This window comes from Mesitornis unicolor, unplaced genomic scaffold (assembly GCF_000695765.1).
Source record: "Mesitornis unicolor isolate BGI_N332 unplaced genomic scaffold, ASM69576v1 scaffold6007, whole genome shotgun sequence".
NCBI lineage: Eukaryota > Metazoa > Chordata > Aves > Mesitornithiformes > Mesitornithidae > Mesitornis > Mesitornis unicolor.
Window position 1 is genome coordinate 1 of NW_010194244.1, and position 16271 is coordinate 16271.

The 16271-nt window shown below is 45.5% G+C and overlaps 1 protein-coding gene across 1 annotated transcript; it reads left to right on the top strand.

The window, feature by feature from the left end:
* Positions 1 to 3722: 3722 nt before the first annotated feature.
* TSEN15 (TSEN15 tRNA splicing endonuclease subunit) lies at positions 3723 to 14174 on the top strand. Its single transcript, XM_010187725.1, has 4 exons — positions 3723 to 3803; positions 4394 to 4475; positions 5752 to 5887; positions 13970 to 14174. Exons 1-4 carry the CDS (start codon positions 3786 to 3788, stop codon positions 14172 to 14174), a joined length of 441 nt encoding a protein of 146 aa, XP_010186027.1. The 5' UTR covers positions 3723 to 3785.
* Positions 14175 to 16271: the final 2097 nt, after the last annotated feature.

Consider the following 16271-nt stretch of genomic DNA (forward strand, 5'->3'; position numbering starts at 1 on the left):
CTCAGCGCGGCCCCTGCGCACCTGCGTTAGGTTAGTCCCGGTGAGAGCAAAAGCTGCAAGACATACATTTACCAGCAGAGTTTGGGGGCTGGAAGAGCCGTTTGGTAGGTCCCGTTATACAGAGACCTCTTAGCTTGCTGCTTAGGTGAAGGTCTTATCCTCATCCTTCCTACGCATTAGGGAGTGAGGGTTATTGTGCGCTTTTATATCAAAAAGTATTTTGCAGACACGCTGGCGTGGAGCAGCCTCACGCACGGTGCCCACCTCTTGCTCAGAGCGCAACTGCTCCTGCTGGAAAATGAAGATATTCCTTCTGTTTCATTGACCTGCCCACCACAGAAACGTTCCCGTGAATGAACCCACGACAATTTAACAACAAAATAAATAAAACATGTTACAGCAATTAAAATTATTATTAAAAGAGGTCTAATAATTGCAGCTTAGAACTTAATAGGATTTGGGCATATTAAACCCTTTTCAAGATGAATTCTCTAATTAACTCTAAGGGCTCCATCACGGCATATTCTGCTTTTGCTGTGGGTAGGTAGTTCCTGTTACGTGAGCAGATCCACTTTTTGCAGGCAGCACTGTTGCCTGTGTGCTTACAAGACTCAAATAGGAGGAAACATTTAGCAACCGAGTAATTGTATATTAATTATCCATAATCTCATTATGAATTGTTTGCAGCCCAGGTAGGATATATATTTATATATATATTTTTAAAGAGAGAGAGAGAGATACAGTTCATGCCTGTAGTGTTCTTCGTTTATGTTGTCTCTGTCTCCTGATCAGATGGCTCCCCAAAAAACTAACGCAAAAAGGAACATCCTAGGACAACAGTAAACTTCAATAAAGAATCTCCAGAGGTGGAATCATCTGCACTAAAAATTGAGAAGCTTCTGCAATTTGTAAGCATCTTCCTGAGCAATTAATGAAAATACATTGCTCCTGTTTGCCCTTCAGACCACCTTTATAATTGTCCTTCTAGTATGATACGTTAATGAGGCTTTTCTTTCATGGTTAGCTTGCCACATGTTGCTTTTATGCTTGGATTCATTAACCAAATAGAAGGAGCAGCTCTGTAGTCTGTGTGAAGTGATTAGGGTTTTGCAGGAGCCCACTGAATCCCCGCGCACATAATGCTGCTGGCGTCCACAGGACCACTCGCATTTGGAGGATGGGGTCTAAAGCTACTGAACTGTGCTGGATGTGGAGGGCTGGAGGCTCGCTTTTTCCATCCTCTGGACGTTCAAGCTGGGTCACAATCCCATTTGGAGAAGGCTGAGTGTGCTTTTTAGCCTGTGCAGCTTTTGATGTCTTTAGTGAAATCTAAAAACCCTTCAGCTCTTTTCAGAGCTTTTTGTTCTGTGAACATCATCAAAACCGTAACAATCTGCTGGGGGCAAACCCAACGCCTCCAGCAGCATCCCACAAACAGTAATTGTCTCCTCAAAATCACTTTGCTGGCTGCCTCATATTGGTACACAAAAGGAAAAAATCTGTCCTTACCCTGGAGAGAGGACAGTAGATGCCTGAAACATGAGATGTTTCTTCATGCGTAAGAGAAAGGAGTCAACTCAGCTTAATTTCTTACTCCCAGCCACACAGCACGGGTGAAAGTTTGGGAAGTTCAGGTCAACAATTACCCTTATAACTCATGTCAGTCTTACACCTATAAATGCATATACCTTTATGTGCGTATACAAATAAATCCGTATACATTTTTTACTTCCTTATTAATGGTCAAAATTATGCCCTGTATTTTTTTGAAGCCAAAGCCAATCCTGCTGTGACAGGACAATTAACCACCCTGTGGTGAAATATTCTAGCTTTGGGGAAGAAAGAGATTTTTGTAGAGGTAAGTCTCACAGGAACAAAAAACCAGGCTGTTTGTTTCAGCCTCTGCTAAATATCCACACCAAACAAGAACAGTCCAGCTGTGAGAACTGTCTCTGGCAGTGGCATATGCCCTCAGTTTGGCAGGTAGCAAACTGTCCCAGGGGCAACTCTCTTCTAATTTAGACTTTTTTCCCCACCCAGCAGAAAACAGAGGATCCATCCTTCTGATCAAGCATATATATGGACAGCATTCTTTCATATGCGTCTTCCCCTCTGAGGTGTCAAATCCCAGCAGCCAAGTGAACCGCTGTTGCCAGCTCTTCCATGAAAGATCAGAGACTGAATTATTTTTTTTCCTTTTTTTAAAAAATTTTGTGCCCAGGGAAATGAAGTGCTGGCTAAAACTTTGCTTTTTAAACAGGCCAACCTCCTCAAAATTTCTTGAGTAAGATCAGTCCAAATATGACTCCCTGCAGCTACAAACCCCACACCAATTTCAATACATACAAGTTAGTTTCTATTGATGCTTTGTTTATAGGCCTAGTGATTATTGTAGAATAAGAAGGGTTAAAAACAACAGTGTTCGTTTTTCACTAGGCCTTACATCAATGTTACAATCTCAAGATCATACTTGGTGTTTCCTCTCACTAGTGCAGCTGTTCGGCAGTTTCCCACACCAGCCAGGTTTTTCTTGGTGTAGCCTGATCAAGAAGGAGCACAGTGTACACGTGAGGGCTTTGCAGTCTCTCGTCTGATGTTACAATATGCTCTATATACCTGTTAAAAGCAGCACACACCTTTTTTTGTGCACAGACACCAGCCTGAAGCTATTCAAAATGCCATAAGAGACAGGCCTGGCTTCATTTAAGACAGTGCTTGAAAATTCTCAAAAGAGTTGCCAAGACAGATGGAGCTGGTAAGCCAGACCTGGGACACTTTGCATTAGGCAAACCATACTGACACTGGAAGTCAGAGATACTTCTATGTAAAGCAGTCCAAGATGCTTTTAATAACAATACCTTGAAGATAAATCTCTTCACCAGTCTATAAGAACTTTGAACACCATACATTAATAACCTATTCTGTGCTTTTGTTTCTGTTTTACTCTTCTTCTCCCTTCATACTCCCTCTTCAGGCATTTCTCTCCCTTTCCAAGGGCCCTTTCACTCAGGTTAGGTTTTGTTATGTTCACCTATGGCTGATTCTTCTCATCATTATCTCCCCAGGTTTCCCTCCCACCTCAGGGCTCAGGAAGGCCTGGCTGGCTGCTCCACCAGCCTTGTGGTGAGGAAGGCAAAGCCACAGCACCCAGGTGTGGCTCAAAGGGACTTTGGTGTTTGTATGGCACCTGTGAGGAGTAACAAAAAAGTGTGCCGGTGCTCTACAGAAACCTATGTGTGAAGTATTTCTGACGTGATCCCTGCCTCCCATAGGAAATATTCTAAACCCAAGCAGGCTGAAATTTGTGCTTGGGTTTAAAACCCTGCCTTGTTCCCCTCAACCATCTCATCCCCAAGCTTCACACCTCTCTTCATGACCTCCTCACACAAGGCAGCTTCTGGCCCTGCTTTCTGGGCTGTCTCCGCCTGCTTGAGGCAGTTATTTGAAATCCCCAACCCTCCTCGCGAAATAAAACCTTGCAATTAGAAAAACGGGCTGTAAAAGGACCCATCCTGCCCCTCAGCAGGGTTTAACGCAGCACTGCTGGCCGTTGAGGGATGGGGCAATGGGACAGAGGCGGAACGGGAGCGGCGCTGCTGCCGTTGCCGGGGAGCGCTCGTCTGCGTGGCGCCGCCCGGAACGAAGTCGCGTTACACCGGGAGCGCATGGAGCCTGCAGCCGGCGCGGCCGAGAGGGGCCCCGGCCCGGCGGAGGGGGGCACCTCCGCGGGCGGGCGAGAGCCTAGGGTCCAGGGGGGCTGGGCAGGGGGGGCCGGCGGCAACTGGATGGCGACTCACCCCACGGTAGGGCGGGGAGCCGGGCGCGGAGCTCCGCGGCCATTCACTGCCCGGGCGCTTACCCGCTTTCCTTTCTTCCCCCTCACCATGGCTTTGGGGAGCATTTCGGGGCGAGACCGAGGGGCCGGGGAAGCGTGGTCCTCCCCTGGAAGGGGTGCTGGAGGAGAAGGTTTTAATAGACTGTTTCCTTGTATTGGCCCTGCTGGGGGGGGCGGTGAGGTTGTTGGGGTTGTAAATGCTGAAATCGCAGCTAGAAAGCACCAGCGTCTTAAGCTTTGACTCCATCTTAATTTTTAGTGTACTGAAAACATAGAGGTATTTAATTCGGCTGTCACCTCGTGTTGATGTACTGCAGCAAAAATAGGTAAAATTCATAGCCTTTCTCCACAGAGCTGTATCTGTTCCAGGAATAGCTGCAATTCCTTGTTTATTTGTTTATTGGGCTTGCTTTCTTAAGCACTGACATAGAAAAAAGAGGTCATAAGATACTGTCAGAAAACAACTCCTGCTTTTTAATTGCCTATTGGACCTTAAAACTGTTTTCAGGCTTCAATGCCTTCTGCTTTCCTTCACCAACGTTATTTTTTGGGTTTCAGTTCATGGAAATGATGTCTCTTGATATATCTGACAGTGCTCAAATCTACGCTGCGTTTGTGGTATACCTGGACCTCTTGGAAGGTAATTCAATGAGGAAACTGGACAGGCATCCTAACAAATGTATTCATCTTTAGGTCCTATTAAAGTTTGTGCATCAGCAGGACCTTTCCTACAAAAGTCCCTGGCTTTCTTTTTGAAGCTTAATGCAGTGATGGGTTCTGAAGAAAATGGGTGGTGTTTTAGCAGGGAAGATTTCAATCCAGTGCCTGCCTGGAGCCGTTATGAAGATGAGGGCGCATATTGTCCAGCAGTTACAGGTGTAGGAGTGTCAGGGCAAAGATACTTGGCATGGAAAAAAGTGTATTGGGAGTAGGGGAAGGGAAAAGGACGCAGAAAGGTGAAAGTACAAGCTCGGTGGTTGTGCTGGTAATAGAGACCTCATTTGTAGATAAAGGTTGAAGTTCCTAAATCATAGTGTTTCACTGAAGTTGCCATTTAGCAGCCTAAATGGCTAATGTGTGCTGGCCTGATCAGGGTGCTGTTTTCTGGAAAGGGGAAGGATTCCTATAGCAAAAAAAAAAAATTAAATTGGAAGCCCGGTGGGAATAATTATGAAAAGCAAAGTGTAGTCTTCCAGTGTCTTATGAGAGTGGAGCAGAGTTATGTGATATATATAAACTTCTGCCTACAATTTTCCCACGTTGGCTTTATTGAAAAGGAACTGCGCGTAGGCAGGCAGGCAGCCTAATAAAAGTACTTCAGTTTCTCTTGGAGGCTGGTGGTTCTCGAGGTCAGGGGAGGGAGGGATTTTACAGGCCAGAAAGCACTGTCTGTTATGGTTACACCTCTGAAAAAAATGCCTTAATAGGCTTTAAGAGAAGGCTGCTGTAGTTCTGCAACGAAAACTTTTAGCCTTGTCCGCTCAAGCAGAAGGGAAGAACTCTATTATCATTAATCATGCTTTGAGCACCTGCTCCTTCACAGTTTAAGGCTACTGATAAAGTCCACATTTGGGTTACAGTTTTATGCTGCAGATGACTAAAACTGTGTCAGTTTTTTATCTTCTCTTTCCTTTTTGGAAACAGCTTTGTCAGACAGATCCCAATTCACCATCAGTCAGTGTAGCTCTGGAGTCAGCAGACTAGTACTGTTCGTGGGGTTTCTCTAACAGGATTGTTTCTCAGAAGGAGAACTTGACAGTTCAGTGGGGCAGCAGTCTCTTGTGGGAAATGTCCTGTGAAGAGAGAGAGGGAGAACAGAACCTAAGACATTAACTTAACTACCACATTTGATATTTGAATGGTTAAAACTTGTGTTTTGTGTTCTGTTCCTTCTCATCCATGGTGAACCTTTCTAGGGAGAAACTGGCATGAGGTGAAGCATGTCGGAGTAGCAGAACTGCAGCTTGTCTGTTTACACGCACGGGAGAGAGAACAGGACAGTCTCCAAGTGATGGTGCCGGTACCTGTGCACATCTCGTTAAGCCATGAGAGGTGAGGATGTGGTCAGTGTTATGAGTGAGATCAAATGAACCATAGATGCATTTAATAGCCTGCTAGTAACTTGGTCAAGAGGGGGAGGAGGAGGAGGAAACAAAGGAGTATCAGAGGAAAGCAAGATCTCAGCCTGCGAGCAGAGTTATTTTGGGTGCTGCAAGCATATATGCAAAGTTGAGATTTCTTTAATCTTCTAAGCTGCATCAGTCTCTGCTTCACCCTCCCTGGAAGTGGTTTGCCTTTGGTGTCAGCTTCCCACAGCCACTGACTCCTCCTGCTAATAAACACTTCATATTGTTTAGAAGTTGCGTATGCTGTAGGAGATAACGATGGACATCAAAGTATGTGTTTGAGAGACAAGGTTAGAATACAAGACCTTCCCAGCTTATGTTTTGAACATTCTTGTGCTGCTTTTTTGTCGTCTGGGAAATCAAGCAGTGTTTTTTGTGTCACTGGGCTTTAAAGTACCTAGGAGGAAAGAAAACCTCATTGTCCTGTCTAAGGATAAACGTTGTTGTTGTTGTTCAATATTACGGCTAAGCCTGGTGTGTTTAGTTTGGTTTGGTTTTTGTTTTGGAATTATAGTTTGACTGCTTTCAACCGGAAATTCCTCTTATCCAGAATCTAATGTGTAACTGTCCCTTGAGTGATTTTGACTGACTTTCCTTACACATGCAAGACTGAATAATTCTCAAGCAGAGGGCAACACAGCTATGACTTTATGATATTACAGATATTTGCAGGCTAGGAAAATTCCACTTCAGTAAATTTTGCAGTATAGTTTAACTGGCCCTTAGAGCAGATACACGGTCTGATTTGCTCTCTGATAACGGCCGCCTTCTCTTGCTGATGTTTGCTATTCTTTCCTATGATGTCTGAAAAATGTACTACCATATGATGCAGCTGAAATAGTTCAGGTCTTCAGTTTCTTCTGTTCCTACCTTCTGTAGGAGCGTGCACTCGGGGCTGGCTTTACCTTGCTAGTGGTTGCTGTTTCCTCTTGCTCTGTTGGCAGCAGCCAGACACGGTAGGAGGTAGCTAGTGAATTGTGCTTAGCATGCTGTAGGAATGATGCTTTAGCAATGCTATGGTTTGGGGGTTTTTTTAGGCTTTAGAAATGACAGATTGGTCTCTTGCAAATAGACTTCCATCTTAATTCTCCTATGTGCTTACCTAAGAGGAAGCAGTTCATTTGTGAGTGGGAAGAAAACTACTTACTTACTTATTGATGGATTTGAGTCCTATCTACTTGCTGAAAAATCTTCCATTTGCAAATACTGGTCAGTCACTCTTGTGGGCTTGGTCTTGCAGAGCAGTAATGGGGTGATCTCCACAGCAGAGAAAAGCTGCTGTGAGGTCTTGCAGGATGAATTGCTGGGTGTCACTTGGCCTTGCTGCAGGAAGCAGATCACTGTGTGTGTGAAGGGGACACACTGCTATTCACAGTTCAAACTCAGGTGGGAAAAGAAGGCAGCAAGTTAGGGTATGGGATCTTTGAGAAATTACACCTACGTGCTGAGGAGTTGTGCTTGTTTAATGGAGTTAAATGTAGTTAATGTAGTTTCTACTTAGGTTGGAAACTTTGATTCGTGGCGTTGCATCAGTGCCAGCAAGTACGTTCTAATTGGCTTTTAATGACAGTCAGACATCGCGCTGCATGCATGTCCTATCTTTCACTGTCTCATTGGAGCTTTTCACTCGGAGCCTCTGAACTTGTTTGTACTGTGGTGATACTGTTTGCTCTGCATCTGGCACCGCCGCGGATGGAATCCATTACGGGAAGGATGCGTGTTAGAGAAGCAAAAAGTGAATGCGTCACATTGACTAAAAGTACAGTTTGTGACTAGGCTTTGCTACAGAGCAACTATATAGAGCCTATTTTCATGAGAGTGAGCTGAATACCAGGCTGTAGTGCTGGGTGAGTCCATTAAAGCCTATGTGTGTTTGATACCTGTAGCTGTTGTGAGGCAGGAAGATCATATATGCTTGTATTTGTGTTACTGAATGTGCATGTGTGTGCTTGGCATTTCATTAGCAGGGCACCGCTCATAGGAGAGGCCTGCTCTGTCTTTGTAGAGAGAGGACAGCATCTACTCCTCGGCTCCTCTGCTGGAACAGTAGGCAAAGAACGGGGTATAGACAATAACTGTAGCTCAAAGCTACGGAGCACAGAAGGAGGCTCTTAAAAAGGCGTCCTGCGGAAGGAACTGGAAACAGTATTCGGACAAACTGCCTGTTTGTTCTGACAGTCATTAATAGTCTGTTGTTGTGATTGTTGATAGCAGGAGGCTTGTTAGGTATCTGATGTCTTAAATGATATTTTTCAATTGGCTTACCAAGTTATAGGGAGACAGGGAAGCTTTCGTATGTGGCTATATTGCCATTTTGTTCAAAGCAGTGCTCTGGGTTTTTTAGTTACCTACTAAAGGTACAAGGTGAGGTGTGAGCGCAAGTGAATGCAGTGTGCAGGTGAATGCTTGCTTAATGTTGAAAGTAAGCCATGGGAGGGGGCTGGGGAGGTGAAATTGTTCTGTCCTCGTTGCTGGGCCTGCAAATGTGCTCGCTGCAAAAGCAGCAAGCAAACAGCAGCATTCCTGGGCAGCATTTCCTCGCTTAACCTGCGAGGCCTGGGTGGGGGCTGCAGGGTGGTTTTCCTCTCAGAGCTGCTTCAGCCAAGCTCTGCTTTCCCAAATGTCTCAGGAAGATTCCTGCTTGGCTGACACTGAGATGTGTGTCCTTAAAAGGCCGTAGTAAAGTTGCTGTGGAAGTTACCAGCAAGACACTTAAGGAAATGATAAATATGAGTGCCCTACCAAAAAAAAAAAAAAAGAAGTCCAATGTTTTTTAACCTGTTAGAAGATTTCATCATGTCCATGACAGTTAACTGCTTAAGGTGAAAGTTGTTCTGCTTCCTAAGCTCACCGTCCGCTTCCTCAAGCAGCTTGATGGAAGCTGACCCCCCTGCCCTGCCAGTGTAAGGCTGCACAGTAACTCGCTGCATCACAAAATGACGGGGTCTGGAGCAGAGTGGCCACCGATGCAAATGGCAGCTTTGTGCAGTCTGAGAAGTGGCTTCATGCTGTGCGTGCATGCTCTGAAAAAGAAGATTGATGAATCTTCTGTGAGTGAAGACCTGGAGAAGAAGAAGTAACTTCTGTCTGGCTTGGACCGCGCTCTCAACCACACGCCGCTGGCTGAGGTTTGGTGAACCTTGTGTCTGTACGCCTTTGAATTTAGCAGCGATTCCTACGTGCAGGAGTTCGTACGTCCAGTGGCTGGGATGTGTTTGCTGTTTGCTGTGGCAGATGACACCTTGGTGCACACCAAGTACGTAATTGTCAGTGCAATGAATGATGAAGCAGTTAAATACAGGTAGTTGGGCAGAAATGGATCTAATGGAATTACATGCTGTCTGTCCTAGGCAAATAACATTGTCTAAGCAAAGTGTTACTAATAAACAGTCAGATTAAATGGTGTGTCATGGCCCTGTTTGGGTTTTGTGTGCAAGTGTTGGAAATGAAGGATGAATTCAGTTACATGAGGTTATGGAGACCCCGATGTTTGTTTTAGGCTAAGAGGGAAAGGGTTATTTTGTTAAAATGGTAACCTAATATTGTAAAAAGAATACGTAGTGTTTTGTTTTAAAGCTGAGAAGCATCTTCAGAAGCAAATCTGAGGACTGGAAGCAATTTATTCTCTTTTAAACCTGTAACCTGTGAAGTAGGTCTTCCTCGAATCTGAAGTGATTGTGCTTGTAAGCAGCACTGCTATTTTAAGTGCACTGGAAGTGTGACGCTCCTTATCTTGCATCCTCTTCAGTTTTGTCAGTCGCTCTTCTGCTCTAAGCATTATTCGTATTTACTCGTACAGTAAATCACACATTGTAAATGCAATTAATGTCTTCTTAATGCCAAGTCTTTATTAGTAGTTTAAAAGTGATTGGCGTGGCTCATACAGCTGAGTTGGCTATGCAGTGCTGTGATTGAACATACTGTAGTTGGTGTATCTTGTAAAGCTTTCCTGAATTCTGATTCCTCCCTTTTGTCTCATTTTATATTTCAACTTCCATGGAAAAAAGGACTTTATATTCCTTGAGGGTGCAGTTTATTTTCCTGACCACTGAGACATGTGGTGTTTTCTTTGGTTTTATTTTTTTCCATTGTATTAAAAAAAAAAGAAGTTTATTCTCGTATACCATGTTCCTTTAGTGTGGAAACAAATCCCAAGAAATAGTAGTGTCCATTTACACCTTCTCTCTCCACCATGTGCTGCTTCCCATATATTTCAAGGCACTAAGTTAATCCCACTGCAGGGCAGACAGCAGTGTCTGGAGCAGCATTCCTGATGGTGAGCCATAAATTCAAGGTACTGTGCTTTACTGGAGGTTTCCTCTGCCTTAGTTCTCTTGTCATGGGGCCTATCTGAACAAGTCCACTATGGCGGCCCGCTCCGATGCACGGAGTAAGGATCCCTGCAGCGGCACAGAGACCAACTTGTGTCGTCTCCAGCCCTGCCTCGCATGGAGGGGAGGGAGCTGTTTGGGCTGGCCAAGCCTGCAATGAATTATTCATCCACGTATAAAGGGCAGATTGAAAGCCTCTGGCTTTTATGGTGAGGAAGGCAGTGGTTCCATTTCAGCTCAATGGAGCACTATGCAACCTCCATAAAACTACCCTGGGCTTTCAGTGTTTCTGCTGCTTCTCAGAGATACTTGCATGGGCTCTATCACTGAAGTACACTTTTGTTCATCACAAAATTGCTCCTCATGCTATCTGTCCTTTATTATTCTGTTCTCTTTTAGTTTTTAGGCAGTTAAAACACCAAGCTGCAGTCGCTTGAAGTTCATCAGTCGTATACCAGTTTCTTTCCCTGCAGCGAAAAGGGCAATGTTGTTTTGTTAGAAGCAGATCATTAGGAAAGATGGTACAGGTTTCTGATGAGTGTTGAAGTCCTACCTAGTACAAAAATGTTTTGTTCATAAAAAGTACTAAGATGGGAGAAAGATGGAAAATTGTCCTCTTTTTCTGTGTGGAGTTGGACAGCGGAGAGGGCTGTATCCCTTGTAAAAACGGCTTCTGGCTTTGTGTAGGAGGTCAAACTTGCATTCCTCTGAATTGCAGAAGGCCGAGAACACTTTTTGCCTTCCCCCCCCCCCCATAGACAGTGTTAGATACATCAAAATGATTTAAAAACTATGTATCTTTCCTGCAATATTTCATCTTTCTGTTCATGGCAGGTAGCAAGTGCAGTGAAAGCAGCCCAAACCCAGATGTTCTCCAGCGCCTTTGAAATGTCCGCTGCTGCAGAGAAACTTTGTGAAGGTGCTGGGTGCAGAGGCTGACAGTGATGCCTTCAGGGGAGGAGAGGAAACACAGGCATCCGATACAGACATCCTGAATTCCAAAGCTTATTCTTTCCAAAGATACCCTCCCACTAATCTGCAGATGTGCTGCCTTGCATTGTGGCTAGCTGCGGTATGGATGAATGAGAGCTCTTGTTTTGGGGCTGCCTGTGTTGAGACAAGGGGCAAGAGGAGAATCTTGCAGTTGTAGCTCTTTATGGTGACAGCAGCCGATTGCCCAGGTGCAGTGGGAAGCATTGGGCTCTGTGGACAGCATCTTTAGCAGATCCCCCTGAGGCAATGGCATGTCTTTGTGCTCTTTACATGAAGCCTGAAACTCAGTCTCCTGAAAAGTAAGTCAGTGATGCAAAGGAATCTCATTAATCTGTTGTCAGGACCTGGCCATTTCTGTGATCACGATGTGTCTTCTCAGCTTAAGTGGTAAATAGGGGGAAATAAAGATTCAAATGTCTGTACTTGACAGTATGAGAAGAAGTCATGAGTGACGGGAAATCTGGATCTAGGGCCTCACTGTTACATCTACATCCCTAATAGAGTAGGAAGAGAAATGGTGACAGTTACTAAAGAAAATATGCAGGAACTTCTGCCCTGGCTGATGGGTGAATACAGGCCCCTGCCTGAATCTGCTTCCAGATATGGGACTGTGCACACTCAACACACGTTTGGTTTCTTTGGGTCCCAAAATATCTCAGGTAGCTGTGCCCTTTTATTTGGCTTTTTATTGTTATTTCTGTTTCATGCTCTAAGGAGAGAGATTGACATCCACAGCTTCCTAAAAGCCATGGAGAGTCCTTTCCTGAGTCTCTGCCAGTAGCCTGGCCTCACCCGTGACAACTTATTACGAGCTCTGTCCAGATATGAGCTACCGAGGTGTCACAGGTAGGGTCTTCTCCATGCATGTGTACCATGTCTGGGATCCTTTCCCAGGCCCTTGTCACCCTCCAGAGTTGTGGCAAGACATTGTGGTGCTGGAGGTACCCCTGGAGAGGGGCTGGAAGTGACAAGAACAGAAGGGGGCCCAGCACCAGCACGGAGATTCGGTGTTTCAGTGCTGTGCCTTTGACACTGAGCTCAGTTGTCCTTGCTTACTGCAGCCCTGGTGCCTGCTCATACACGTGCGATTCACGCGGTCCTTACTGGGCAGCTCCAGCAGGCACACAAAAGCTCTCCCTAGGCAGAGCTTTCACTGATTTGAGGCATTGCTTATAGCAGGATGCATTTCTTTTTTGTGGCAGAGCACCGTGAATTGCCTGCAGCTTTGGCAGGCAGGCTTGCGTCTGCGCCCTCCTTAACACCCACGGCAAGGCCCTCGGGCTGGGGCAGCTGCCAAGTAAACGTGCAGGCAGAGCAGTGCCAAGGTGGCAGGGAGCAGAGGAGTTAATGTCACGCTGCTTGTGAAACAGGAGCCTTTTGCAGGTGCCTGCCTTCTGCCAGTGGCCAGTACAGTATCTCTCTGCTTGCTTGTTCTCTCGCTATGAAGTGTGCTGATAGCGGGAGGACCAGAGCGTGGCTTCTCACAGCCTTAATAGCTCTGTTGCATGTAATGTCTAAATAACTGTATTGTATTGCCTTGCATTATATATGGGCCAGTGAAAGTAAAAGAAAAGGCACTACTGAATTTAGCCAAGCTGAATTATTAACAGTTGAGAACACAGATGGATACTTAAGGGGGTCATGGTCTTAATAGCATAGGCTTTCCGGGCTGCTGCTTTTCTCTGCCGCTTTTCATTTGGCTTTTATTAAGGGATCAAAGAGGTTTGGAAGGAAGATGATGACTAGAGTTTGAAAGCCGGTGCATTTAGAAAGAGCCTTATTTTCAACTACAGTGCCCAGCTTCAGAAATACATGTTTTCTGGTGAATGAGATGGCAGGGGCACGTGAAGTGAGGGGTGATTTTCCCCACTCCATAGCTGACCTCTTCCCAGAGCATAACCTGTCCTGGCAATCCCAGATGAGCCCTCTTGCACCTGAGCTTTAGGTGAAGGACGAAGGTCCCTGGGGGAATGCTTGCTATGGGGAGTGTTGCTATTCTGCCCCTGGGCACTACGCAAGGACTCCAGGAATCAGCGTTGTCCTCAGCTCTGAACTGAAAAGTAACGGGCATGTTATTCTTAAAGTAAGCTGAACAGGAAAAATTGCATAACTTTGTCTTGAAGTTTTAAGGAAGACGTTATTTATGCTGACTGTCTTGAAGAACAACATTAGTTTTGTGGCTTCTAGTCTAGACAGGGAGGTAGAGAAACCTGGCTTTGGTTTCTGGGTCTTCCGCAGGCTGGCAGAGAACTGTAGCACAGAGAGAGACTTGAAGACTTATCTCTACAAATGGAACAAGTCTTAATTATTTTGTTCTCTAATTGAATTATTCAGTTAGATTTTTTTTAATGTGTTGAAAACAAGGCCATTAGAGATTGCCATGCCTTGTGGTAGTTGAAGAATGGTCGAGGCATGTGCACAGTAGTACACCTAAGCAGAGCACAGGGACATGTGCCGAGCCTTTTCCAGCAGAAGTGTATGCAACAGTATATTTTTACAAGATTCTTTGTTCCTTGATTGTACAACTTTGGATTTTTATTAGAACAGAGATTCCAGTTTCTTTAGTGAAAACAAATTTGCAGAATAAACCAGGCTGAATAAATACAGTAAGGGTGCACTTCCACCTTTTTGCCATCATTAGGTGGTTGTGGACTTCTTCCTGACTGATTTGTTTCTTCTTCTAGGATAAGAGAAATCTTGGAGAAAGCGTCTCTCCCCCAAGACGATCCGGACACCCCGCTGTCAGTTACCTTGGCCATAGTTGAGTCAGATTCCACAGTAGTCTACTATAAAATGACTGATGGCTTTGTGCTGCCAGATCCTCCTGACGATTCTGAAGATGCGGACAATAAACAGTGGAGAAAGAAAAGAAAGAAGCTTTTCAAATGATTAAGACAAAGGGACTTTTCTTGAACTACTGTCCTCAAACCTAAACAAATCCAGGAACTGATGTATGTAAATAAGTAGTGTGCTGGAGTCTGCCTTCACACGTGGAGCATCTGTTCAGGGAGAATGGAGGCTTGTGCAGCTGCACTGTAATGAAATGCCACTTAAAGTGTGAAACGGGTCACGCTTGTGAGACAGACTGCTCCTGACTAATAAATGTACTTGTGAGATGTTTCCAAAGCTGGTCTCTCCTTTGTATCTGTTCAGGTACGTAACAGAATAAACACATCCTTACCCGTATTGTAAATACTGACTGAAGGCAAAGCTTAAGGGTGTCTGGCAGGAGTACCGAGACTAAGTTAAGGGCTTTGTAGTTTACAGAGTGTCTTTGTCTTTACGCTGTCAGAAGCATTCGTGCTATCTCCTAGGTTACATTTCTCAACAGTTACCTTCTTTCCCCTCCTCTTGGAAAAGAGACTTTTCCACAGCGATACCTTATTTTATTTTTTTCTCTGCAGAGGAAAAACTTGACTATAGCAATACCAGAGGCTGCTAGAACAAAGTATAGGCTAGAAGTGAGGGGCCTCTGAGTTGAGGCCAGCTCTTCACGTGGAGGCAGGTTTTGACTGGATCAACCACACCTGGAAGAGCTGACCCAGGGTAGCGTTTCCTTTGTAGCTGAATGCACACCACGCTACGGGTCGCCCTCCAGAAGCACCGCCAGGCTCTTGTTCCACACACAGCGTTGGACGGCTGTCCAAGAACCCAAGGTGCCTTGTGCCTGCATCCCGGCGTGATGAAGTTGTCTAAACGGTGACTCTCCCTCTCTCCACGGGTTTCCTGTCTGAAATAGCTTTTAGTGCTTCACTGTGATGTTAGTGCTTAAAGCTCTCTGAAGAGGAGCACGACAGCGGGGCATGTTTTTATCTGTCACCAGCGTATGTCACCTATGCTACAAGTGGACACGAGCTGTTACCTGCTTCACACAGCAAGCAGCTTTCTAAACGCATTGTAATTTCTAGGATTTTTAATTTTTTTTACATAGCTTCTGCTAGTTAAACTGGTTGCCCAAGAGGTGCTTCAGCTAGGAGGAAGTTAAGAGGAAAAAAACCTGACTTTTAGTTTCTTCTACAGGAATTTTCCATGTCTTTCACACAGAAATCTTCTTCAGGTTAAACTTAGAGCTTCTTGAACACAAAAATGTCTATGTGACATTTGTGTGGCCAAGTACCACACAGGCAAAATTTGAAGCACAAGAGCTTTTTTGTTCCATGGGTATAAGAATGGGAGAGAATCCAAAAAACCAACCTGGAAATGAAAGGGTGTTGAAGCTCTACTGTCCCTATGACTAGAGTGGATTTTTCTTTTATGGTTGCGGAGTTTGGCCAAATCCGTTGAGGAGCAGCGTGGTCTGGCAGGGAGCGCCCAGGGCAGGCCCTCACGCCCTGTGTGATGTTGGGCTCTGCGTTTGGGTGCTGACCCTGCGAGGGTTTTGCAGGCGCCCCGTCTGGGTGAGGGAGGCAGACTTCAGCCCTCTCGGGGTGTTCCTGGGCTTGCAGCACACGCCAACCCCTCCCGGTTTTGCCAACAGACTTGGGGAAGGGGGTGCTGTCACCCACAGCTCTGTGTGGCCCCCTCGAGCAATGGAGAAAGCGTTTTCTATTGGCTTTGTTGCTAGCACGATCACTCGGGGGGGCCACGCTGAGCCCGTGGCAGCCTCGCTCATCCAGGAAGCCACTCAGAGCAGCTGAGCAACTTTTATATTGTCCCTTCCACGGTGCTTTTTCTTAAAAATCTCTTTATTGGTGGTATTTCTCACTGCTGTACATCAGAACAGGCCCGTTTCTTACTACTAGCTCCTCACGCGTGAGCTGCGGTTCACTGAGGTGAGAGATTTGGCAGCTAATACCGGCTCAGAAAGGCTTGCTTCTGGCAGTTTTTATTTTCAGGCTTATCCTGGCCTGATCCTACACCGGCTGAGCTCGGACGGGTCACCACCGTACGGATGTGTTAGGGTAACTGGACACGCTGTGCGTGAGGCTGTTTCTGTTCTGATGCAGTCGGGAACAAAATGGTTGCTTTTTTCCCCCATACAGCAAG